Below are 12354 nucleotides of genomic sequence, written 5' to 3' on the forward strand. Positions count from 1 at the left end.
ATTATCTCTCACAGTCTTCATTTTATGCCTGTTGTGTTTCAAGAAAGACTTTTTTCATATTTACTTCATTATACTTATTAGTATCATCTTTGCTACATGTGCTAAAGTAACTTACTTATGCAATAAATTAAAAATTCTCAGAAAGAAGAAAATATGAGCTTCTGGTCTCTTTTCTGGAAAGAATGCAGTCTTGTTAGCTAAAGTTAAAATTTGTATTCATTTTTTATTAGACTTTCTGATGAAGACAGATCACTCACAGTTGCTCATAAGGTTGATTTTTTACCAAGAACTGATAAATGTTGACCATATTAAGAAAGAATTTTGATGTCTTGACCAAATAGAAATCTTCAATATCTTAGCATGTCTTTCCTTTCATTAAAATTTTCTGAGAAATAATTGTGTGTGAGGCACTTAACTAGTAATAAAAACAGAGTCTTATTAGGTCACCATTTCTCTCTGCAAGGAACTCAATACAAAGTGACAATAGCAATGAGATACATATAAATGCATTCATATATATACATAATATTTGACAAAATTGACAATGGGGGTTTCTCTTCCAACTTTTATTCCTTTCTCCTAGAAAACTTCACCATCAAGGCAGTGAGGTTACAGAATATTTCATTCACATGGTTGTGTGAAAAAAATACTGTGGAGATGATGCACTGACAAAATGATGAAAAACATCTGGGAAGATACAGATGTGGAAATAACATGTATTTTTGTCCTCAAGCTACAACCATTTTGATTTAGTAATTGAGCATAATTTTATATTTATAAAATGCTGTAATAAAATTGCATTCATCTGCTGTTTTGTCCTTTAAAAACAGCTAGACATGCATTTATTCATTAAACATGTGTTCCTTTCTTACTATATACTAAGACTGCACAAAATGATGGAATCTACTGTTTTTGTTTATCCAAACAACCATTTAACAATTAAGATGACAGCCAAGAACCAGAAATGGATATTATAATTTCAGTTTTACACCCATGCAATATTCTCCAAATATAATCTTGTTGAATAGGAAAGTACTAGGTGGGTATTAGTTTCCCAAAGAAGGCATGTCTAAAGCAACACCCAGTTATTATTGTTTCTGGCATTTAAGCAAGAATGAAAATGTGGTTCCTTGAACAATCTACACAGTTATCTGTAATCTGCTCCAGTTCCCTTTTCCTATCCCTCTCCTGTTTTGGCAGTCCCTCTTCTGGATTATTTTTTTTGCCTTCATCTATTCATTCCACTCATTCATTCTTCAACCACTTATTTTTCAAGCCAGAGTGTAAGGCACTTTGCCAGAGGAGAAACAAAGAAATGAAAGAAAGGGACCTTGATTATGGTAGCTACTAATGAAAATAACTGTTACAAAGATAAGTCTGTTCAGGTGTTATCACTGTGTGAAGAAGAGCATGATCAATGCTATTTTGTATGAGCAGAGTTCAGAGGATATAAAGTACCCAAGTTCTATCCCAGTTAAGACCTATTGAGAGGTCTTTTGATGTACCTCTTCCTCTCAACCAGAGAGGTCCTGAAACTTTGCTGCACTTGAGAGTTACCTGAAGAATTTTTAAAGGTCCTCTTAAGTCCAGTCTAATTCAAGTTCTGTTAATAAAAAATCTCTGGATATGCCAGTATGTTTTAAATTGACCATTCCAATGTGCAGTCCAGTTTGAGAACAACTGCTCCAAATACTCCTTATTTTAAATCTCATGTTACCCAAAGTTTAATATTACATTCCCACATTTTCTGTGGAAAGGGACATAAAAAGGGAAGTAACTTTAGGGAAAATAATCACTTCTCTCATTCTCTTAACAAAAAACCCAAAGAAAAAACAGGTAACATAACAAATAAAAACAAAGCAACAACAACGAACTATTCCCTTCTCGAGTTCCTATAGGCAAGGGATTAAGAATTATTCCAAAAAGATAAAAAGAAGAGATCTTGGTAATTATGGTGGAAATATCAATAAGGTGGCAGGAAAGATAATTTGAGGGATTCAGGGAGGAAATGGGATCTCATGTGGAAGGTGACTAAGTAGGTAAATCTGTCTGGTTAGATGTGACGGTCTTGGACAAAGGAAATGGTAAATGAAGATTGCTCAGGTTTTGTGCCATTGGCCTCTGTGGCCATCACCTGCAACCTTGAAATGCAGGAGGCACTTAGCAGCATGGGCTTGGGGTGTGCATGCCTGATGGTGGACAGCTGGAGTGTGTTGTGGGCATGCGTGAGTGGGCAGTGACAGGCTATAAGGGCAGGGTCACAGAGGACGGGGTGGCAGAGGATGGGGAGATATAGAATGGTGGCGAGGCCACAAGAGAATGAAAGAGAGCCCAGAGAGATTAAAGATTTGCCAGGGGCTGGTAGGCCTGCCAGCCCCAGCCCCCCAATGCCCTGCCTGCCCTGCACTTGGTTGCTGCACTACAATTGCTGTAGAAAGGTCATTAAAGCATGAAGAGCCACTTAGGGCTCCAGAACTCTCCTTTACCCATCTGCCTGAATCAGTAGAGGACCTGCTCTGTGTGTTGCTGGCACTATATAGTAGAAAGTCTGATCTGTTTTGAAAACTATCCTTTCGTAGTTATTTCAATAAATTTTACAATATTAGATCAGTGGTCACATTAATAAGCCTTCTTAGAACTTGTAAAAACCAAACAAAATGCAAGTCATAAACCAGGATGAATATTCTGATGTGATGGATGGGGGTGCAAGTTAGGGAACTTCAACAGAGAGCCCCTAAATTTGGCTGTTATTGGTAAATTGCGAAATGCGTTGGAAGAGATACCAAAAGTGTGTTTTCAGTTCATAAAAATTAAGTACAGCAAATTCAAGGATATTTTTGGGAAGAGTTTTGTTTACCTTTGGAGCATGAAGACATCTGTTCTTTCCATGTTCTTTCTTCATTATTGACAATGAGGTGGATTAGGAAACCATGGATAGCACAGAGTCCAACTCTGGTTCCTTTTTTTTTTTTTTTTTTTTTAAAGGACAGGTTTATTAGGAAAAGGAGGTAAAAAAAATAGAGAAGAACCTGCGTAGTCGCAGAAGGGCAGGAAGGCTGCCTCTGGTTCCTTTTTTACTTCCTGTGGGAACTTGGTGATAATCTAATACTCTGGGCTTCAGGACCTTACCAGTGAACAGGGGATAATATCTATTTTGGAAAACTATAAAAACCAATAAAGAACAACTAATACCATTGAAGCTCTTAATAATTTCAATCTTTTCCTTTCCTTTGCCAGCTGTTACTATTGTGATCTTTAAGGCAGCTCCAATTCTTGCAGGTGTGGGGAGAGAAAAATTTCATGCAATAGAAACTTGCTAATGATACAAGCAAGTTCTTGGTTCTAGGTTGTTCATGTCTAAACATGAGAGTCGTCTGTCATGAATAAATTTGTTCAAATAATAGGGGCAAGTGAATATATTTTATCCTCTGCTTATCTAGATTTCATTTAAAGGTGATAATTAAGGTTAAATGAACTACAAGGTCTGACTCTAGATGGTGGGTGACAAACTCAAAGACTAGCAGGATCTTTGCAAGTCTGAGGTGGGAGTAGTGGGTGGATTTGGCAAGTTGGAGAATGAACACATTTCTTTTTCAAGGCACAACTTTTACTTATGGCCAGCAAATTGTGGGATCCTAGGGATTTAGGCTTAGTTATGGCCAGGTTTAATTTCTCAAGAGATGTCAGTTCCATATTTAATGTAAAGTTTCCCAGTTTCTAAGTGTTGATGACTAATCTACTTTCTTTCAGCACTGTAAGTGTCAAACAAAATACATTGCACTGCAACCTGTGTGCTACCAGAGTGTATGTAACCTTTGGATTTTAATGATCATTTCACGGCCAATGTTCTCTATTCTATGAACCCAAGAATAATTGTATCCATGGCAATGAGGGGCTCACCTTACAGATTAAAAACACAGTCATACACCCTCTTTCATATAAGTATTTTCTGTTGTTAGTGTTTCACTTTCTATAATTAATGTTACTTCCTAGGAAACTCTTATGCAAATAGCCTCTTGTTCCCAAGTTAAAAATCAATTATATTTCCTGTTTTGTGCTAAAGTACATAAAGTTTAATTTTCTGCATGTTAGTTTTTTCTTTCTTTTAATACATCTAGTGCCTGGTTTCAGTTCCCTAAGGCCCAACATTATTTTCTGCCAACTTTATTTAATTTACTCTTGGGAGGTAACTCTAATGAACTTGAACATTTGTAAAGTTGAGTGTTTCAGAAAAGTCTTGGAAAGTAGTCTTCATTTTACCTGCTGTGGACTGAACTGTGTCCCCCTAAAAGTCACATGAAGAAGGCTTAACTCCCAGTATGATGTTATTTGGAGATAGAGCGTTCAAGGAGATAATTAAGGGTAAGTAAGTCTCAAGGGTGGGCCTCTATTCTAACAGGATTGGATTCTCATAAGAAGAGGCAGAGACACCAGGAGTGTGGGTGCATTGAGGAAAGTCCATGCGAGGACACAGTGGGAAAGCTCTACAAGCCAAGCTCTCACCAGAAACCAACACTGTTGGCACCTTGATCTTGGACTTCTGGCCCTGAATTGTGAGGAAATAAATTTCAGTTGTTGAATACACCCTGGCAAACTAACCCACCAACTATAATTAACCTGATATCTTTGGGCTTTTAGACTCTTTAAAAATACCAGTCAGGGCCTCCCTGATGATACAAGGGGTTAAGCAAAGCACTATGAAGCTATCCACAGCCACTGCTGCACGAGTTCGATCCCTGCCCAGGGAGATACCCACATGGTGCAGCAGACCTGTCCTGTCTCACCTGCTGCTCCCCTCAGCAGAGTATTTTAGTAGAGCTACCTGTTCTGTTCCCCACTCTTTCTCTGGTGAATCCTCTCACCCTCCGCACCTCTGGCCTGTACCCCAATTCTTGTATGCATAAATAAATCTTTAAAAAAATAAAAATACCAGTCATTCTCAGAGAAATTGCATTTTTAGCTTTGTCTTTCCATCTGATTTCCTGCTCAAGACACTATGGCAATTTCTGTATCTCTAATCTTGAAAATATGTCAATATTTACATAAAATGGCAGAATATAAACTATTTGGTGACTTACCCATAAAATGTAAGAAAAAGGAAGCCAATCCTTTTCCCAAGCTTCAAAATTTCTCCTCGTTTATCTGCTGCTCCTGTGATTCTCACTATGCCTACTTTCTTGAGGCTGAAGAGCCACTTGTATGCATGTTCATCACTTCTTAAAACATCTTCAAAATCCAAAGTAGGTAGCTGGAGCTCTGAGCCCCAGTACTGACATTCTGTGAAGTAAGAAAATAAAGAAACTAGCTGGGACTACATTGTTTTGACATACCAAGACAAACCTCAAGCAAGGGACTAGTTCATTGACCTTTGATTCATCGTGGTGCTTACTGCAAATGTTCAAGGCAAATTTTCTTCACTGGAGCCATGCCAATATACTATAAGCCTCTGTCTATAACTGTGCCAGATCCACAACAGGTAACAAGTTCCTGCCATATCACAGAAAGAATGTTTATCTTATGGATATATCTTGATCTGTATGTCCTCAGAGCATTCTCTGCCTGGACACTGCTAGAAATAACCCAGAAATATTGTGTATTTTAACAGTCAAGTTATATTGCTCTATGGCAAGTAGATGACGAAATCAGAATGGTGAACCAGAACAGCATGTGCCTATCCATGGAAGGAGGGGAGTAAACAAGGTAGGCATAGTCCCTTCTTACTATTTCACCTGATAAGAAGCTTTCTCTCAGGTCATTCTTGGGAGTTAGCAAAAAGATGGTCATGCCGAAGAAAAGGCGAGAAAGATCAAGTGTGGTCGTGGAATGCACAGATCCTTTGATGTTAATGCTCTAAGAGACGAAGTCAGATGCCTTCCTCTGCTCTCTGATTCCTCATGGTTAAGTGCTCATAAAACTGTTTACTTGTGTAAACTAAAAGCAACAATTGAAAGGGCACCCCTCTTTCTGGCCTCCACTACGGGGCCTGAGTCAAAGAGCCAAGGCACAGCTGGACTGGACTTGGGATGAAGTTGTTTGAGCAACAACAACAAAAGTTGTCTCCTGACAAATTAAACTCCTACAAGATTAAATAAATAGGGTAAATTTAACCACTCTCTTTCTTTTCCTCAATGCAGAGCCGACATAACTAGATAAATGAACTGGACACCTGCTCTGATCTTTGAAATGTTTCCCTTGCAAATTGCATAAAGTCGTCATTAAAAACTCAAAATTCAGGCAGGTTTCCTAGAGCCATCTATATACTAACTTAATTTCTGCTTCCTTAATTTTTTAAAAGTCAACACTTGGAAAACAAGAAAGCAAAACAAATATAAAAATCAATTTGCTTGCAAACTAGACTCTCTAAAGGAAGAGAAACAGAAGAAACATACTTTTGTCAAGGGAAATAACTCAGATATTAGCAACTGCATTTTGAACAACAAACTAATCCACTTGGTTTCTTAATTTTGGGGGAAAAGAATTTGCCTTGGGAGGACAGATCTTCCTAATGAACAACAGAATGAGGACTTATGATATCATTATCATCCTAAGCAATGCCTTAATTTTTATCTGGGGAATACAGGTTATGACATGGAAAAGACCCCCAAAGTCCCCAGTTTAAGAATGAAGAATTCTTTTGTTGTTGTTCTGGACTGGAAATCATTCCTTCTTTGATGTCAACATGTCTGTTTCTAAGGAAACAGGGATTTCCTAAGAAACAGAAAGCAGCTTTAGTTATGAAAAAAAAAAAACATGCTGGTTCAGGAAGCTGCTTCTTGTTCTTCCACCAGTTAGTTGCATAAAGACGTTTGCAGAGGGGTGTGTGTGCGTGAAGACCTAATCAGAGTATAAATGCACAATATTGCCAAAGTTTCTGGGTTATTAAGCACCATAGCTTTCATAATGAAGAAGAATTTCTGGGGCCTAAATTGCAAACTATAAATTAGGCATTAATTCTTTTGGGCCATGTTAATACGTTTTTAAAATTGAAGACATTGCACAGCCTCAAGTGACTTACCGTATCTCTGCAGGAAGCTGAGCTATCCAGCCACTGGTCATTAAGTTCTCTGTCTGTCTGTCTGTCTGTTTCTTTCTTTATTCTGTATCAAGTGCTTCCTAACTTTTAGGAAAGCTTAGACTTTAATATTAACCAAGTCGAGGAAAAGTAGCTCAGCTACTTTTGTTAGAGCACACTGGCTAAAGCAATAACAAAGAGGGACGAAGATTTTGGAATAATGAATAAAATTTTTTTTCAGCAGGTTGGTTTTGTCAGATACTTGGTACTCCCTGACTTTTATTAGCTACCCAAGAGTCATGTGTTGACTTCTCAATAAGCCTAATGTTGCACCATAGACACTATGAGGGACAGCAGCCCAGAGTCAATGAGAGAACCAGTAGCTAACAATTGAAACCCAATTTAATAGATGCAAGAATTGGAGTATATCGAGACCACCACCGAAGATCAGCTCTTCCCATTCTTCTTTAATGCTCCTTCAATGATGCCAGCTATTATTTTATGTGCTTGAAGTTTCCCAAGTCTGTGCCTCATGCTCCAAATATTAGTTTTAAAATAGAACATCACTGGTTTTTATAAAGATAGAGCCTCTTTTCAAAGGGCAACCTACTTGGCTTTATTTTGAATGTTGGGTTATGTTGTTTGTTTTGCTACTCTCATTTTCTCATCAAATTTAAGTCTCCAGATTGTAATATGTTACCAATCAAAAAGGCCTGCAAAAAAGGTGATAAATGTCACAAACATTGTATATTGGCTGCCTAACTAGAAAATTCATTAGGCTTCCAGTTAAAAGAAAAAAATCATGGGCAAAACATGAATGGTAAAGACATCCATAACAAATCACCTGATTTTTCCAAAGCTTACACCTAAGTCAACTATATCCAGAAAATTAAAAGAAAAAAAAAGGTAAAGACAGCTTTAAGCTTTTGGTTTCTGATGAAAATTACAGACACCCAAAATAATAGAGGTGGATATGAAAACAGACTGATCTGGTATTTTTACACAGGCTTTAGGATTTCCCATCATCATTTATTATTATTGAAAAAAAGACTATCTAAACTATAGCTGAGGTTGCTTCTCATTCTTAGGCACTGTGATGCTATGGCCAGGGACAGGGTTTCTGTTCTGTTTAGATTGATGAATGGATTAGTGTACATGGCTATCTATATCAGATGTGCTGCCTTTATGACAAATGACTAAGCAATTTATTAACTTTTCTTATTATATTTAAAAGAAAAATAATATATCTGATTGAGAGCAAATTAACCTGGAGAGACAGTATGATATCTATGAATGCAGTATTATCAAATAAAATTTTCTGAGATGATGGAAATATACTGTATTTGCATTCACCGAGCTCTGTAGCCATGAGGAACAGAAAACATTAAAACTTGGCATCTGACTAGTGGAAATGAACCAAACTGATTTATTGATTGGATTAAATTTTAACTAACTAAAACACATACTTAGATAGTGAATGTGACTGTTACTATATGAGACGTGACATGAACAGAGTAAAGAATATGGTGGCAGGGCCTCCCCGGTGGTGCAGTGATTGAGCACTGGGTTGTGAAGCTGCCTGCAGCCTCTGCAGTGCTGGTTCGATCCCCGGGCACTGGTCGAGGGTCCCACAGGTGCGCAGACCCCTCCTGCCACCCACTGCTCCCCTCAGCTGTGTACCTCGTCAGTCTGCCTGTTCTGTTCTCCGCTCTGGCTCTGGTGAATTCTCTCATCCTCCTGCGCTTCTGACTGTACCCACTGCTTGTATAAATAAATAAATAAATCTTTAAAAAAAAAAAGAATATGGTGGCAGACAAACCAGGGTGTGAATTATTATCTTCCCTCTTACCAGGCAGTTTTTTGGTTTCTTCCCTGAGCCTCCATCTTTTGATTTACACAGTAGCCATAATTATATATTTCTTACAGGCTTTCTGTTGATCATATAATGAGGTTATGCAAAGAGCCTAGTACAGTGCCTAGCTCATTGGAGCTCCTTAATAATAACAATAACAATAGATTATATTTGCTGAATACATTTCTAGAAGAAAGCACAGTACAAGAGGTTTTCTATAAATTATTTTACTGTCAAAAATAAATATATATTAGATAAATGTTTTTAGTATTCCCATGCATAGAGATAGGAACAGAGACTGAGTTATACAGCCAATAATTTGCAGAACAAATTAGGCAAATCCAGGCAATTGATTCTATAGTCTATAATTTTACTGATTACACATAAAATAAACATTTGATGACCTGAAATACCATCGTCACACATATTATGGGTGTTTGAATACCTATAGCTTCTGTTGTCCCTTATAAAGAAACTATTAGATAATAAGAAAGCAGGGCAGGTTATGATTAGGAACACTTTGTCTGAACTTGTTCAAGCATGGGTGTTTACAGATAGATCTTGGCTTCTCATCAGGATTTTAAATTCAGAAAAACATCATAAACAGGTTTCCTTGCACAACATTACTATTCACTTTGGTGAAAATAATCAAAGCTTAGAAACCAGTTTGCTCCTCTGTACCTTATGCCGGTGTATTTCAGTGATCCATGCCAGTTTGGTTTTATCTTTTTTTTTTTTTGGTTTTATTTTTTTTTTTAATTTTTAAAATTTTATTTATTTATTTATTTTTATTTTTATTTATACAAGCATTGGGTACAGTGAGAAGCGCGGGAGGGTGAGAGAATCCACCAGAGCTAGAGCGGGGAGCAGAACAGGCAGAAGGACCGAAGTACACTGCTGAGGGGAGCAGCGGGCGGCAGGAGAGGTCTGAGCCCCATGCGGGACCCTCCTCTGGTGGCGGGGGAGCAGCCGGGAATCGAACCAGTGCTGCAGAGGTTGTGTGCAGCTTTGCAACCCAGTGCTCAACCGCTCCGCCACCGGAGAGGCCCTTTATTTATTTTTTTAATTAATTTTTTTTTCAGTTTGTTTTTTCTTAAGGACATGATTACTTTCCTGAGAGTTTTGGTAACTGCGTGGCAGGCAGGGAAATAGAACAGAGATCGAAAAGACATTTTCATAAGATGTAAATGTTGTGCAAACTTTGAGTATGTATTTTGAATACTTTGTGATTTCAGTAGGATTCCTCTTAAGGCACACACTATATACATCCATATACATTTATAGCATGTCTTAATGAATTTTTGCTTCTACATGAGTCATTTTCCCATTAGAGAATCAATCTCTCTCTTTTTCTCTCTCACACACAGAGTAGCTTTTGTTTTAAATATACAGAATGAGGGGCATCCCTGGTGGCACAATGGGTTAAGTATCAGCACTATGAAGCCATCTGCAGTAACTGCAGCACGAGTTTGATCCCAGGCCAGGGAGCTAACCCACATGGCACAGCAGACCTCTCCTATCTCGCCTGCTGCTACCCTCAGCAGTGTTATTTTATATATCCGCCTGTTCCTCTCCCCACTCTGTCTCTGGTGAACCTCTCACCCTCTCCACACCTCTGTTTTACACCCCAATTCTTGTATGCATAAATAAATAAATCTTAAAAAAATATAGAATGAGCTAGATTCTTTCAAAAACTATGCTACTTTTTACTTGTATAACAGTAACCTATCCACACAAAGAGACTTTGATATAAGGCAAGACAGTTAATACTATAGATGGCATATTCCATCCTGGGAATAATCCCAAGTATATAGGATTTTACTATCCAAGTATGATTATAATGATTATAATGCTTTTTTTTTTTTTTTTTTTTTTTTGCATAGAAGAACTATGGTGTAGGCCAAAGGTGCAGGGAGTGAGAGGATTCACCAGAGAATGAATGATGAGTGGGGAGCAGAACTGGCAGATTTAACTGAAATAAACTGCTGAGGGGACAGCAGTTTATTCAGTGGGCGAGACAGGAGAGGTCTGTTGCACCATGTGGGCTAGCCCCCTGGCCAGGGATGGAACATAGGTCGTAGAGGTGATACATTGACTTAACCTCTAGGCCACCAAGGAGGCCCTATAATGCCTTTTAAGTTCTGCAGAGTTCATAGTTTTCAGCTCTAGTTCTCATTTCGGCATGCCTTGGCAGGAATTTTGCAGAAATCAGTGGCCCACGGCCAGGGCCCATGACAAAAGCCGTGTCCTATATGAGCCACTCATCTACCTGGCTTTGCTGTGACTTTCAGAAACAGTACTGTGCTAAACCATTTCCCAAATTCGTTATAACATCCTGAATGTAAAGTACTCTAATTTCAGGGAGAAATAAATTAGATTTCATTATGTTAACCAATAAAATTATTCTATCATATCGGCATAGCAAACTTAGCTCTGGAAAATTAATTAAAAACATTTTTCCAGTGTTTTCACAAATGTAAAAAATAACTACCAGGGACCCAAAAGAAAACATGTTTGGCTAGAGTAAATCATCATTTGTCAGGTGAATACATTAAAAGTAAATTTAAATTTCACAGTTGGGTCCGGATACATAAACAGTATGGAAAATGATGGAATATTTCAGGCATGAACCACACTTTCTAATTTAACTTATGGCCTTACTAATAAATACTTCCTTGAACATATGCTTCACACATCATAAAATTTATGAAAAAGCTGCATGCTGGCTTTCAAGGAAGCATTTGTATAGGGTTTCCTCCTTGGGGCTAAGCATCATATTACTGGATCCCGAGTTGTATTTCAAAAATGGAAAAGACACAAAGAAGTTCTTTGGCTAAAGATTCGTGAGTACAACAGGTTGGGTTGCAAAGTATTAACTGGAGTTTAGGATCTTCTGACCACCTGTGCTGAACTGTGCAGTCAGCTCTGAAATAGTTAATGTAATGCACTGGGGATTAGCCAACCTCTTAATATTTTCCCCTATAAATACTTTGTAGGGGCCCAATCAAAACCAAAACTTAATAGAGTAAAGGCACCTGAGTGGAAATAGAGATTTGATATTTTTCTCTGTGCTGAAAAATCCTGCTCTCTTTGAATGTTCTTTACTTCTTGTCTAGAGAACGCTACAAGTCTCTAAGATCCTGGTCACTTCCCTTTAGATGAGACCTTTCAGTTGCTCACTTTGCAATGAGGATTTGGATATCAGCAATTTATTAAGGAAGTATCCCTGTAAGCTCTAATAGGAGATGAGGAAGTAAAACAGGGAAGAAAGTCTCTGGAAGGTGTTTTAATGAATGGCTTACTGCTTTGGCAAAAGAGACTCAGCAATACCTTGTGGCAATGCTGTAGGATATACTTCAGAGTTTAACCACCATAGGCTAAAAATCTGAGAGGGACAGGGCACCGCTCATTGGTTGAGGACTGGTTCTCTGGGCATTCATGCCTGGGTCTTTCTGGTCTTCCCTGTGTGTTGGTCAAGCATGCTCCCTTG

At 38.1% G+C, this 12354-nt stretch overlaps 1 protein-coding gene across 1 annotated transcript in view; it reads right to left on the minus strand.

The window, feature by feature from the left end:
* Nucleotides 1-12354, minus strand: part of BBOX1 (gamma-butyrobetaine hydroxylase 1) — a 55342-nt gene that overhangs the window by 25249 nt on the left and 17739 nt on the right. Inside the window, exon 4 of the mRNA XM_054699325.1 lies at nucleotides 5079-5277. Within this exon, the coding sequence (XP_054555300.1) occupies nucleotides 5079-5277 (199 nt within the window). The remainder of the gene's footprint in view (nucleotides 1-5078; nucleotides 5278-12354) is intronic.

Source organism: Talpa occidentalis, unplaced genomic scaffold (assembly GCF_014898055.3).
Source record: "Talpa occidentalis isolate TD23 unplaced genomic scaffold, MPIMG_talOcc4v2.1 talOcc4.3, whole genome shotgun sequence".
In the NCBI taxonomy this organism is placed as follows: domain Eukaryota; kingdom Metazoa; phylum Chordata; class Mammalia; order Eulipotyphla; family Talpidae; genus Talpa; species Talpa occidentalis.